The sequence below is a fragment of the Ahaetulla prasina genome, chromosome 13 (assembly GCF_028640845.1).
Source record: "Ahaetulla prasina isolate Xishuangbanna chromosome 13, ASM2864084v1, whole genome shotgun sequence".
NCBI classification, from domain to species: domain Eukaryota; kingdom Metazoa; phylum Chordata; class Lepidosauria; order Squamata; family Colubridae; genus Ahaetulla; species Ahaetulla prasina.
The window spans coordinates 19,735,374-19,750,059 of NC_080551.1; the positions used below are offsets into that span (position 1 = coordinate 19,735,374).

Sequence of the window (14,686 nt, forward strand, 5' to 3'; positions counted from 1 at the left end):
TCTACCTAGGATCGAGCGCCTGATTGTGAGGTGAGAGCTCCACCTCCAGGCCGCCGCACCAGCAAGTCTTCACCAAATGGCAAGAGATTAAACCATCCTGGAGTACAACAAGCCATCTCAAGAAGAGTTACTCAAGCACAGCACAGACTAGCTACTGCTGGAAAGTCCATCAGCAGGTCCCAAGAACCAAAAACCTTTTTGACGTTGGCCAGCTTTCGACAGCCAGCTCTGCTGGGTCCTGCAAGCAGGACATAGACATCCTAAATACAGGTAAGTCCTCAATGTACGACCACAGTTGAGCCCAAACTTTCTATTGCTAACTGAGATGGCTGTTAAGTAAATATTGCTCTATTTTACCACCTTCCTTTATCACCACAGATGTTAAGTGAATCACGGCAGCAATTAAGTTAGTTAACACTTAGGGCCGCAGTGTGGCTCAGGCTGTAAGAAGCCTGTTATTAAAACACAGCTGCCTGCAATTACTGCAGGTTCTAGTCCCACCAGGTCCAAGGTTGACTCAGCCTTCCATCCTTTATAAGGTAGGTAAAATGAGGACCCAGATTGCTGGGGGGGGCAATAAGTTGACTTTGTAAATATACAAATAGAATGAGACTATTGCCTTACACACTGTAAGCCGCCCTGAGTCTTCGGAGAAGGGCGGGATAAAAATGTAAACAAAAAAAAAAAAAAAACCACGGTTGTTAAGCATATCTGGCTTTCCCATTGATTTGGCTCATCGGAAGTTTGCAAAAGGGGATCACATGACCCCGGGACATTGCAGCCGTCATAAATATGAGTCAGTGGCCAAACATCTGTATTTTGATCAGGTGACCACGGGGATACTGCCATGGTTGTAAGTGTGAAAAATGAACACAAGTCACTTGTTTCAGTGCCACTGTAACTTCGAGTGGTCACTAAATGAACTGTTTTAAGTCGAGGACTACCTGTAGTATCTATAGACCGTCATAGCTTGATTTGCTCAATAACCCTGAGCATGTAACAAGAGTAACCTCTGGCAAGAGACAAAAGTATCATCCTTGAAATAATTTTTTTTTTTTTTTGAAATATTAACAGAAAAAGATATTAGCGTTCCTGAAAGGCAATACGTGAGGAAGATCTGGAAGAAATGGGTTGATTATATGTTTTATAACTATCATAAAAGACTAGATATTTGGATTTATACTGGATTTTGACGAGGAAGGACTAAAGTTGAATAGATATTGTAATTTCCCTGTATTGAAATTTTATAATCTGTTGTATTGAATTTTAAATAGAATATTCTCGAAAGATCTTATGTAAGAAAGACTTGGGGGGGAAATTATATGGTTATAGAAGCTATAAGGGAGATATTCTCTGAATTGGATTGGATTTTTATGCTTTAGCTGGTTTTAAATACTTTAGGATTAATTTGTTCTATTGATCTATATATTTTATTACTGTTTATTGTTAATTTTTTGAAGGATTTTGGTTATGTAAGGAGGAAGTCAGAGCTAGAGAGGGAAAATTGGTATAATAGTTTTGGGGAAAAATTTTTTTTTAGCATATGTTTGTTTTATTTTTAACTATACCTTGTGCTTGTTCCGCGAAGTCAGGGGGGGGGAGGGTTTGTGAAGGGAGAGGGGTTGGGGGAAAGGGGAAAATTTTTTAGCATATGTTTGTTTTATTTTTAACTATACCTTGTGCTTGTTCCGGGAAGTCAGGGGGGGAGGGGGGAGGGGGTTTGTGAAGGGAGAGGGGTTGGGGGGAAAGGGGGGAAAATTTTTTTGGTAAAACTTTTTGAATAAAAAAAAAAGAGTAACCTCTGAACTTGGCTTACACAATTGGCACCAAACAAAATTCTTTCATTGCACAGTGATACCGATGGACATTATCAGAGGGAAAGCCAAATGATGAAAATGACTTTCTTAATTACGTGGGGGGGGGGGGGGGAGAAAAAGCCACTGGATATTCTCTCGTGTCCTTCTCTCGGTTTAGCCTTACCAATCATTGGCTGCAAAATATTCTCTAGCACGCGAACGAGTTGCTGGTAAATTTGGATGGCCAGGTCGCTTAATACTTGTCTGTACTCGGCAAGGTCGAAATTAGTCAGGCAATGTTCGTTCTGACGAGATGTGTTATGTTTCATAAACCCCTGCAGGCAGAGAGAAAGAAAAAAAAATATTCAAGTTTGTATTAATGTGTTTTATGTTGTCATATTCAAACAGGGGAGGAAGATAACGACTTTTCAAAAAAAAAAAACCTTTTGATGAAGAACATCATATGATTAACTTTCTTTAAGCCTATTGGAGGAATGAGTCGCTCCCACTTCAAACCTTTGAAGTGCATTCACCAACGGAAATAAACCGAAAGGGGGAACTTACATCTTCACCGCTATACTGCTTCAAACAGTGCAAAAATCGGCATGTGTTCGACAGCCAGAAGGAGACCGTTTCAAAGTCGTCACCTCTTTTCTGAAAGCAAAAATACGGAACAATAATAATGAAAAAGGTGGAAACTTAATCAAGGAGAGAAGCAACTTTAGAACGAAGGAGACATTTCCTGACAGTGAGAACAATTAACCAGTGGAACAACTTGTCTCCAGAAGTTGTGAATGCTCCAACACTGGAAGTTTTTAAGAAGAGGTTGGATAACCATTTGCCTGAAGTGGTGTAGGGTTTCCTGCCTGAGCAGGGGGTTGGACTAGAGGACCTCCAAGGTCCCTTCCAGTTCCGTTATTCTATTCTATTCTATTCTATTCTATTCTATTCTATTCTATTCTATTCTATTCTATTCTATTCTATTCTATTCTTATTCTATTCCATTACATTCCCATTCCCATTCCCATTCGTATTCCTATTCCTACTCCTACTCCTATTCCTATTCTGTTCGCAATGTGCATTAAAGGAAGTTTAAAATGCAAAATTATTGAAAACAGTACATTTCTTTCACGAAATCAAAAATTACAGCACTTCTACATAGCATTAGATTCTAGACAGGATTCTGCGTGCCTCTCTTTGAAGGTCTCTGGAGGTTCTCAGTCATCCAGGTCATGGTTGTCCCAAAGGTGCTTTTTTTTCAAAAGGCAACTGGACTTTTTGTTTTGCCTCGAAGACGTTTCGCTTCTCATCCAACAAGTTCCAGTCAGAACTGAAGAAGCTTCTTGGATGAGAGGCGAAACGTCTTCGAGGCAAAACAAAAGTCCAGTTGCCTTTTTTTTTAAAAAAAGCACCTTTGGGGGACTCTCTTTGAATCAATTTCTGCATCACGGAATCTGTGCCACAAATGGAGTTGGGGGTAGTTGTTCTTTATTATTCTAACAGAAAAATACTTTTAGATGCCTGTCGCATTTTCATGACGAGTAGGTATGATACAGAGCTCATCAACAGTATTGTTTAATAAAGGTGTTGGTTACGACCTTTAAAGCGCTCCATGGCTTAGGGCCTGGGTACTTACGGGACCGCCTGCTGTTACCACATGCCTCCCACCGACCCGTACGCTCACACAGAGAGGGACTTCTCAGGGTGCCGTCTGCCAAACAATGTCGGCTGGCGGCCCCCAGGGGAAGGGCCTTCTCTGTGGGGGCTCCCACCCTCTGGAACGAGCTTCCCCCGGGTTTACGCCAAATACCTGACCTTCGGACTTTCCGCCGCGAACTGAAGACACACCTTTTTATCCGCGCGGGGCTGGCTTAAATTGGGATTTTAATGTCAAATTTTATTAATTTTAAATGGGGTTTTTTAGTGTATGGTAAATTTTTAAATTTTCAGGCTAATTTAAATAAGTTTTTTAAATTGCATTTTAATTGTATTTTGTATTGTTCGTTTTATTCTTGCCTGTACACCGCCCTGAGTCCTTCGGGAGAAGGGCGGTCTATAAATCAAATAAATAAATAAAAAATAAATAAAAATAAAACTCCGGACTGATATTTCAATTGAAACCGTAAACTGACCTTCAAAATTTTTTTGATGCCATTAATCGTAGAAGTCAGCAAGGATCTCACTTTTTGATCATCGTTAAGGTAGTCGGCATGGCGGACGCACATGAACAAAATGTAAGCTGGCAACCCTGGGATGAGATTTACTGCCACTCCACGAGGCTTCAGGTCTGAGAGAGAAAGAAGTCGCAAACAGGAACACAGGAATTTATAGATCGTTGTATTTAAAAAGTAAAAGTTTCCCTTGTCTCAGTTGTGTCCGACCCTAGGGGGCAGCACTCATTTCTTGTTTCTTAGCCAAGGAGCCAGCGTTGTCCGAAGACATTTCTGTGGTCATCTGGCCAGCCAAAGGTGCAAGGAACACTGTTACCTTCCCACCAAAGTGGTACCTATTTATCTATTTGCATTTGCAAGCTTTCGAACTGCCAGGCGGGGAGGAGCTGGAGGAAGGAACGGGAGCTCATCCCGTCGCACGGCACTCGGGGTCTTGAACCGAAGCTCTGAGCCATTGCACCCCCTATATATTGCATCAGTGTATTTAATATGCCCTAATAAAATGGCAAAGAGCCAGACATGGTTTAAGACAACTAGGAGAATACGAGTTCTTGTCCTGCCAAAGGCGAGAAGCCAACTGCGGCATACGGCCAGTGCCTCTTGGCCCTAGGAGGGAAGCAATGGCAACCCACTTCTTTTTTTTTTTTTTTTATTCAACCCACTTCTGAAAAAGCTGCCAAGAACCTGTCCAAGCAGTCTCAAGGAATCAAGACTGACTCAAAGGCAACATACTTTTTTTAAAAAAATATTTTCAAGTAATAATACTTCTCTGTTCTTTTTAAATGGATGCTATTGATTCTATTCCAAGTGTGTTTTCCATTGTACAGTCACCGATTTTTTAAAAAATTATCTGGGCTTATTATAGAACAGAAGAGTTTAAAGCTACTGAAGGAAAGAAGGGAACCTGCTGTGCACTAGACTAACAATTTAACATTGTACATAGTGGAAAAAAACGACTTATGTTTGCAAAACCACCACACAGCGCATTTTATGAGCAGAGAGGCCTCTCACCTAAAATAAGATTCTTAACGAGTTTGGGTTCATCCTCTTTCTTGTATTCTAACATTCCTTGGAAGTCTTTTTCTTTCCTTGGAATATTCACAGGATGTATGGGCTCATCAATGATTTGCCCAGGTGAAATATTCTCCATCTGGCCCACTAAAACAAGGAAAAGAAGAGGGAACAGGACGTGAACAAAAGCTCGATTTGATCCAGAAAGATGGCACTGACTGAACTGTGGAGTTTTCTTCCTGAAAGTTAATGAACAATCCATTAGGAGGTTTGCTTGTTGCTGAGAAAGTACATGTTGTTTCTGAACCAGCCATAAAGCTCTGCAACAGGTGTGTCCAACTTTGGCAACTTTTTAAGACCAGTGACTTCAACTCCCAGAATTCCCTAGTCAGAAATTCTGGGGAATTCTGAGAGCTGAAGTCCGCAGGTCTTGAAGTGGCCAAGGTGGGATATCTCTGGGAAGGAAGGAAGGAAGGAAGGAAGGAAGGGAGGGAGGGAGGGAGGGAGGGAGGGAGGGAGGAGGGAGGAGGAAGGAGGAGGAAGGAAGGAAGGAAGGAAGGAAGGAAGGAAGGAAGGAAGGAGGGAGGGTGGGAGGGAGGAAGGAAGGAAGGAAGGAAGGAAGGAAGGAGGGAGGGTGGGAGGGAGGGAAGGAAGAAAGGAAGGAAGGAGAGAAGGAAGGAAGGAAGGAAGGAAGGAAGGAAGGAAGGAAGGAAGGAAGGAAAGAAGGAAGGAAGGAAGGCAGGCTTGGCTATGGATCTATAAAACCCTCTTAAGGAAATATTGGAAACAATCATTTTTGGAAAAAAAATAAAAAAGTGTTAAAGGAATGCCCTCACCAGGCGAGTTAAAATCAGAAATATGCTCTGGAATGCTGATCAGCCAGAAACTTAACCTGGCTTTGCGTCAGTCTAGGACAATAAATATAACACACAGCAACTGGAAAAACCGCTAAGGTTAACCGGCAACAGATCAGTAACAGAAAGCGTCTAGAATCCAGAGTTTCTACATAGCTCTGATATTTTCCTGGGCTGCCCGCATACCTTGTTGAATTCAGGAACTCAGGAGCTGAAACACACTCGCACAGCCAACACAGCAGGCTATATTTAGCATGGCAAAGGGAAGGCAATGACTTGATCTCGGCCACTCCTTTAATGTTATCTTTTAAGAGAGCGCTTTTCGCCCCTCAGGCGTGTGGTTGGGAAAATGCCTTACGAAAGGCGAAATACAATTCAGGTGAAGAATGCAAACTGGGTTATGAAGCAAACCAAGAGTATTAAACTTGGGAACAGTTTAATGAGATTGCCTTAACAATGCAAAACGCAGCATCTGGCCTTCTACGAAGATGAATTAGTTTCTCTTGTGCCGGTATTTATTAGATTTAGTTTTATTTATTTTTTATTTAGCAAGTTTCGTTTGCTGCCCATCTCGCCGTGAGATGGTTTGCTCCCCACTCCCTTCTAGCACTGATGATGTTACCTAGTTGGGTAATGAAACATCTGCAAGAAAACAACCAAGATCGGAGAGCAACAAGGATCCCACAGCTTAACCCTGAGCTACAAATATTCTCTTTTTTCGGAAATTCTATCTTATGGAGCTGCTACAAGGGAAGGATCGAAAACTCCGTACATTCCTTTTGTAACCTTTAATAAATGAAATTCAAGAGAACGGGAGTGCTGATCAAGCAACAATTGCTTTTAGCAAAAAAAATTATATATATATGAAAAAATATGCTGAATGTTTATCCTCTCTTAATCAGTTTGTGCACAGCTCCTAGGACAACCTATGCAGTTCTTTTAATGTACCCAATCTTAATTATTATTGCAGAATACCACTGTATTTTTTGTGAGCATCTTCAGAAATCCTTGCCTCAGACAGATAGAAAAGTACCATATTTTTCAGAGTATAAGACACTCCGGAGTATAAGATGCACCTTAGTTTTGGGGGAGGAAAATACGGGGGGGAAAAAATTGCCTCTGCCTACCAGCATCCATGGGTATTCATCTGCCTAGTGCCCTGTCAGTGTGTGAGACTGTTTGGAAACTGAAACAGTATTTGCTGTGTGAACAAGGGAGGAGACAGCAAGGAGCCTGGGCGTGGCTTAGGTCGATTGTTCTAAAGCTGCATGCTGTGCTGAACTCTGAAACTAAAACTGAAGCTGAAACTCCTCTCCTCTGCTTGTGTTTTGCTTGCTGCTGCAAACTCTGACAGTCCTGGCAGCGAATAGCGAACAACCAGGTCAGCTTCAGCACATTATTGCAGCCTGATTCAGCACATGCAGCTGATTGGCGGGTAGATCAGCCTCCCGGAATACCCCCAATCAGCTGTTCCAGGCTGCAAGGATTGCCATACACCATCACCTCCGCCATGCCTCGCATTTTTGGCTACATTCGATGTATAAGATGCACCCAAATTTTCACCCTCTTTTAGGGGGGGGAAATGTGTCTTATACTCTGAAAAATATGGTATGTCTCGGAAAAATACGGCATTTATATTTAGAAGCAGAAACCATTTTGACTGCAGGCAAATACTATACCTTCAAGCTCATCAATTTTTTTGGCGAAAACTTTCAGCTGCTTTTTCAGTTTCCGAACCGTCTTGTCCTGTTTCTCCATCTGTTCCAACAAATCCTACCCAACAAAAACGAGGACAAAATGGGTGAGAGGCTAAAAAGGACCAGAAAAGCAACAGACAAAACAGAAACCGGTGCTGTTAAGTGTCGTAAGAGAAAACTCAGGACAGCTGGAAGGCAATGCCACCATCTGGCTAACATTGGCAAGCCTGCGCGTGGCCTAGATGTTATATAAAAAATCTTGCTTTCTAAGAGAGAGACTGAAATGCATGCAGCATGACAAGAGGATTTATGTGACCTCGTTCAAGAGATGCAACAGATCCAGTATTCTGGTTTCTGCCGGTTTCTTTCCCACAGGGCTAAGGAAATGGGAGCACCTGGTAGTTATCATGAAACCTTCAGGAACATTTGGCAGACTTCAGGGCTGCTCCTATTCTGGATATATTTGCCGAGACAAAAATAATCTGGTCCTTTCCGTATTTTTTTTAAATCATAAGGTTAGTGATGTTCCACTGGAAAGTGCAGTGGAAAAAGCAGACCCGTAAGAGAGAATTTAAAAAGGATGCTCTCTTATGGCCATTTTCTCGCATCTCACTTGATTCTCCCAACAACCAGCTGTGCTTCCTGGCAATTCTGCATGCTGCAGCCTCCCAAGACTTCTGAAGGGTCATAGCTTGGGGGAAACTATTCCAAGGTTCCCTCCAAGGTATAGCATGAAAATTTGTGAGCTGCAGATGCTTTGTTGGGATTCGTGTACATATTGCAACTAAGAGAAAACACACGTAATTTGCGGCTTTTTAAAAAAACAATAAGGCTTTAGAACAGGGCTGTCAAACTCCCGGCCCAAAGGCCGAATGATTCACGCACAGAGGTGGGATTCACTTACCTTCCCTATCAGTTAGCAAATGTGAGTGCGTGCGTGCGCATGTGTTCACTTCACTCGCACGCACCTCCTCTGCACACGTGCATGGCCTTCCGTGCATGCTCTTTGCTCGCGCATTATTTCTAGGTGGGTGGGCGGAGCCTCCCGCAGTCGCCACTACCGGTTCGCCCGAACCGGACAGAACCAGCTGAATCCCACCACTGATCACGTGCTGGCCACGCCCACACCCGGTTTAGCGAAGGGGGAAAAAGTCCTGATATGTCACGTGATACCGCTGTGATGCTGTGAGTTTGACATCCCTGCTTTGGAACTTCCAAATCACAAAAGAACCTCGGAAGACCCAACACAATCCTTCAAAATAATAATTAAAAAAATAATATAATTTTTGCCTGCTTCGGATGTCTGGAAGCAAGGAGGCCTGAAGATTCAGCTTGGGAAGTCATGGCTATGTCTTCAAGGCCTCAACGAATCTCCTTTCTTTGTCCTCTTCCCTGAAACCTTGGAAGTACAGCTGGGTTTTTCGGACTACCGAGTTTTATGAAAAGTCCTTACCAGGTTTTCATTGGTCAGACGGGTGATTTCATGCTGCAGACTGGCTTCGATCCGGGCTTCTGGGGGCAGCTGGAGGTTCTGGGCCAGCAACTGCTGTTGGCGGTTATTCTCTTCCTTCAGACTCTGGATCTCTCCACGGAGGGCCTCCAGATCATTCTCATGGCTTCGCTTCTGAGCCTGCAGCTGAGTTTCCAGCAGCCTGCAAGAAGCCAATTGAGGAAGGCCAAGAGAGAAGGGAAGGTCAGGAAGAAGCAGAAAAAGCACCAGTTGAAAGACTAGTTGAACTTGGGCGTTTCAATTGCTGCTGATAGGAGTAAGCAACCGATTTGATCAGGGAGAGAAAGAAAACCAGAAGAACGTTCTTTAAACCCTTTTGAGTGTCTTGAGGCTGAAACTTTGCTTTTTTTAAATTTATTTGCATTTATATCCTGCCCTTCTCCGAAGACTCAGGGCGGCTTACACTATGCCAAGCAATAGTCTTCATCCATTTGCATATTATATACAAAGTCAACTTATTGCCCCCAACAATCTGGGTCCTCATTTTACCTGCCTTATAAAGGATGGAAGGCTGAGTCAACCTTGGGCCTGGTGGGACTTGAACCTGCAATAATTGCAAGCAGCTGCTGTTAATAACAGACTGTCTTAGCAGTCTGAGCCACCAGAGGCTTGATTTGACTATGGAGATTCTGAGTCATCCAGGTCATGGTTGTCCCAAAGGTGCTTTAAAAAAAAAAAAAGACCACTGGACTTCAATTTTCCTCGAAGACGTTTCACCGAACGTCTTCCAAGAAACTTCTTTGAGAAGTGAAATGTCTTCAAGGGAAAAAAAGGAAGTCCAGTTGCCTTTTGAAAAAAGCACTTTGGCTTGAGTGACTTTTCCCCCCTGCAGTAGAATTATGGCTGATCCTGCCTGAGCCTGTTTGGGCGTTCGGGTTTTCTTTCAAAGATAGCTGAGATACAAAACTATTAAGCAGGTAGATCCTTCCGGAGAGCTGCTTCTCAAGCTCAGCAATTTTAAGGTCGCATAGATTTCCAGCTTCTAGAATTCTCCTCCTAGCAATTCCAGGTATTGAACTCCACACCTAGCTTAAGGCTGCTGTAAATGCTACTTTTACAGCCATATCTACTGCAAAGAGGACAGGAGGGAGGGAGAAAATCTGTGGGACACTATTGGGAGGGCAGAAAATCCACAATTTGTAACCATTAGTTAACAGGATTGCATATACCAGCTATACGGAAGATTATTAAAATTAAATATATTTCGGTTATTGCTACATTTTTTTATCATCCCAGACCTAGAAAGTATTTCGATTTTCTGTCTCAGACACCTAACATCTTAGACTAAAGCTGGTCCCTAAACCCTTTAAGTAACCCTAGCCCTTAAGGGCCCTATAACTTTTTTTTATTTTATTTTTTTATTATTATTTATTCAATTTTTATACCGCCCTTCTCCCGAAGGACTCAGGGTGGTGTATAGCCAAGATAAAACAAAACAATACAAAAATATACAATTTAAAATACAAATTAAAAAACTTATTATAAAAGTGGCCTGCAAACATTAAAAATATATAAAACTAAAAACCCCATTAAAATTAGTTATAAATTTAAAACCAATAAAATTTAGGCCAGCCCGCGCGAATAAATAGATGTGTTTTCAATTCGCGGCGGAAGGTCCGAAGGTCAGGTATTTGGCGTAAACCCGGGGGAAGTTCGTTCCAGAGGGTGGGAGCCCCCACAGAGAAAGATCTTCCCCTGGGGGCCGCCAGCCGACATAACTGGTTTCCTACAAGCAAAAGGGGCAATGAAATTTATTACCGTTAAGCAGTCCCTATTCTTTGGGATTATTCTGCTTGGAGTGAAACGGCAGTATCCTAACTAAAGCACAAATGATCCGTAAGGATCACAGGCTTTGAAAAAATTTCAGAGCTTTGGTTTTAAAAGGGGTATTATAGCAGATCCAAAGACCCGCAGAGAAACTAATAAGGAAAAACAACAACCCTGTGCTACTGATTCGGTGCACAACCTTGGGCGGGTGAACCACTGATTGATTCACCTTATTTCAATTGTGGGAGGAAAAGAATAAATAAATACAGACAAAGAATAAATAAACAATCACTACCAACGCTAGCATTGCATTTCCTACAAACAGGTGCATATCTCAACTAGGCTATCTATAACCAGACACAGTCTTTCAGGGTTTAAATATGTCTAAGCAGATCAGCTGAGAGCTACATCGACTAAGCACGTGAAGGTAAACGTGGATAATTTACCTTTCGTTTCTTTGCCTTTTGCTCTAGAACCCTTCTAGCAATTCTAGAGCACGGGGACAAGAAACAAGAAGCTGCAGAGCCACCTCTCCCCTGTTTTCCCTGCAGTGTAGACCCCCCCCCAAGTTAGCTTCTTGCAAACTTACAAAAAGATGCAGTTAAATGTACATGTTTTGTCAGCGGTACAAGAAAAGGAAAGAGATTGGTTAAGTTGGCATCCTTGGCCAAAGGAGCATTTTGAGTGTTGTTTGACTGAGCTAAAAATAAAAACTTTCATTATCACTCGACTACAAAAATAGCCCAAAACAGTAACATTTTAGAGAAGATAGACATGTCTTTAAAAACTGACTTCCCCATTCTCCAGTAAGTAGATGCATTCAGCGGCTATATTTATAGAACAGGGTGCTGATTTTTTTGGAAATGGTCTTCAGAATAGCTATTTGGAATGACTTAAAGTGACAGGCAAATAATAGGTTTATTTGTATGTTTCATCCTGCTAAATCTTAGGACTATGCATTTTGAACTTTATCTTTCTGTTTTTGGACTCTGCATTATTTTTGGGGAATCAATAATTAAAGTTTGATTTGCCACCTTTTCTAAAATCTTGTGTAAAAGATTTTAGATTTCTATAAAAACTTGATACCAAGATTTTAGGGACTCTCTGAGAAATAGGCCCACTTAATACCCATAAATTGTAGTAGCAGGTACCATAGTTCCTCTGTCTCCATTCTCTATTAAATATTTTGATGGAGATTGTCCAGGCAGTGAAGTCAGTGGAACAAGCTAAAAAAAAAATTCTTTCCAAATAAAGAAACAAAATTCCACAGGAGAAGAATGTGTTACCGTATTTTTCGGAGTATAAGATGCACTGGAGTATAAGACGCAGCTTAGTTTTTGGGGAGGAAAATAGGGAAAAAAAATCTGCCTACCAGGTATTCATCTGGTTAGTGTCCTTAGTCTGGTCAGCTTCAGCACGTTAGTTTGCTGGTTTTTAATCCCCTGCTTGAGGATAAAAAACAGCTTCTAAAGCACAGCTGATCTTTGGAGAGAGAAGCAATCAGAAAAGCAGGCAAACCACGGAGATCGCTTCACTCCTAGCATCTTGTTAGAGCTGAAAAAAACTTCAGAGCTGAGAGTCGGAGGGAGCAGGCAAAGTACGGAAGATTGCTTCACTGAAAAAAAGCTTCTAAAGCACAGATGAGAGTTGGAGGTAGATCTAGCACCTCCTTAGGGCTGAAAAAAAGCTTCCAAAAAGCTACACTTTTTTGTATACTCTGGGTGTATAAGATGCACCCAAATGTTCAGCCTCTTTTAGGAGGGGAAAAAATGCGTCTTATTACTCCAAAAAATATGGTAATTCCAGAACAACAAAATCGATCCTTTTCTTCCCACCTAGCAGAAAGCATGGACAAATTTTGCATTTACTGGCTGTGATGAACTTCTTTCCATCATATCCTCACTTGTCCTTTCCTGATGAAGTTTCTAACTTGTAAATGAATTCTGTCTACTTTTTAAATTTGTATACATGCCAGGAGATGCCTATCCTAATACTAGACTTCTTTCTAATATGAGGCTTAGATGCCCAAAGCCATATTGATCCAGGCAGTGTATAAATCTTGTTAACCCATAAATAAATGCACTCTCTTCTTTCTTTTCCTTTAACAAACACATTTGGATCAAATGTAATTGCCAAAAGCAGCTCCACAGCATGTTAGTGACACAAGAAGGCAAGAAAGAATGCGAATTAAAACACCACCATCCCCATCCTGAGAAATCTTGTAACCTGTTGGCTTGTTTTAGCCCTTCATATACCAGCCACAGTTCGCCATCCTCGTTCAGCAAATGACAGTCTTGAGGAGATGATCTTCCAAGCAAAATGTGTTTTTTTTTAAATGCAGAAACAAAAAAAAAAGGGACACGTGATGGAAATGATGGGACATGCTAAGTATAAAAGGACAATGCAAGTTGAAGAATGTAATTAGGGGACAAAAAGAAGTATCTTTTTTTGGTCTCAGTAAATATAATTCCAAGCAGTTTTAACTCAACCGATCTTGTAAAAATTTATTGAGAATCAAATCCCAAGAGCCTAATAAATTTAAACAAGGAGGCAACCATCCTAAATTGTATTTCTCTAATCCTATCTAAATCTGCTGATTTCACTGGGACTTGCTCTAATGTGAATATAGAACTATACAGTAGTGGCCAAAATTGTGGAAACCTTCTGGGGAAAGTGTGTTTTTGAGGTTTGATGGCTAAGAGCACCACTTTTTTTTTTAGAATTTCAAGATAATCATATTCCACTGCTGGAATGGCCTGAGAATAGCCCAGACCTTCACCCAATTGAAAATCTAGGGAGCCAACTAAAGAAACTAGTTAGTCAAAAGTGACCCAGCAATAAAATCCAGTTAATAGAAGCCATCCTTCAATCTTGGTTTCACATGATAACAGCTGCAGAACTCAAAGACTTGGTTTACTCCATGAGAAGACATCATAAGGTCGTAATTCATGCGAAAGGTTACCCAACTAAGTATTAACTGACATGGTGGGATAATTCTTGTATGGTTCCTTTTTTCCATGGTGATAATTTTTGCATATCTTGATTTTTCTACATGTTTTACTTTTCTTCTTTATACTGTAACTGCTATACTAACAGCAAATCTTTCATAAAAATTATTGCATTACATTCTTGATTAAGTTATCTTTCCATCGTTATATAATTGTATGGTACTTACTCAAAAAAAAAGGGTTGTTATGAGCTGGTTTTAGAAAATACACTTTTCCCAAAAGGTTTCCACAATTTTGGCCACTACTGTATATTGCTTCTATTACTATAGAAGTAATGCTGTTGTAAAAGATAACCTGGGGGCAATCCAGATAAGATGTGTTCAGATAAGGTTGCTTTATTCCAGATTCATTAAACCCAAACAAATAAGCCACATTCTCATTATATCCAGATAAGGATTTTACACAGCACAAATAACTGAGGAAGGGAAGAATCTTCTCAGATTTATTTATTTACTGTGACAGGAGGCCAATGTAATATTTCTGGGCAATGATGCCAATCAGAAAGTATTTTCACTGCTGTTCTGCCTAAGGGCAGGTCTGGTCCTGCAACCATAAGTTGGCAAGAGGGAGTCAATGCCAATGTCCTACATTATCTACCAGCTTCCTTCCATCCCTGGACCAATTTTGTATTTTAAAAAGGATTCCCCCCACTTTTTATAAAAGCAATGCTGAGAGATGAAAACCAAGGCATAGAATTGAGCTGTATTTTCATACGAGGGTTTAGCAAATTTCAGAACATTGTATCAAAACCACAAAAGGCCTTTCACATATCAAATTCAAGCTTATTTAAGGTTTATTTTCCTATGAAAGTTGAAGGCACTAAAACCATCTTGCCCTTTAGAGAGATTCATACTGTAGGATCCAAAATGTGT

At 41.1% G+C, this 14,686-nt stretch overlaps 1 protein-coding gene across 1 annotated transcript in view; it reads right to left on the bottom strand.

Moving 5' to 3' along the window:
* MYO5A (myosin VA) overlaps window positions 1–14,686 on the bottom strand; it is a 77,399-nt gene that overhangs the window by 9,590 nt on the left and 53,123 nt on the right. The window contains exons 28-34 of the mRNA XM_058156470.1: window positions 13,033–13,113; window positions 8,983–9,181; window positions 7,512–7,605; window positions 4,979–5,125; window positions 3,929–4,083; window positions 2,361–2,450; window positions 1,981–2,131 (exon numbers count right to left, since the gene is read on the bottom strand). Coding sequence (XP_058012453.1) covers window positions 1,981–2,131; window positions 2,361–2,450; window positions 3,929–4,083; window positions 4,979–5,125; window positions 7,512–7,605; window positions 8,983–9,181; window positions 13,033–13,113 — 917 coding nt within the window. The remainder of the gene's footprint in view (window positions 1–1,980; window positions 2,132–2,360; window positions 2,451–3,928; window positions 4,084–4,978; window positions 5,126–7,511; window positions 7,606–8,982; window positions 9,182–13,032; window positions 13,114–14,686) is intronic.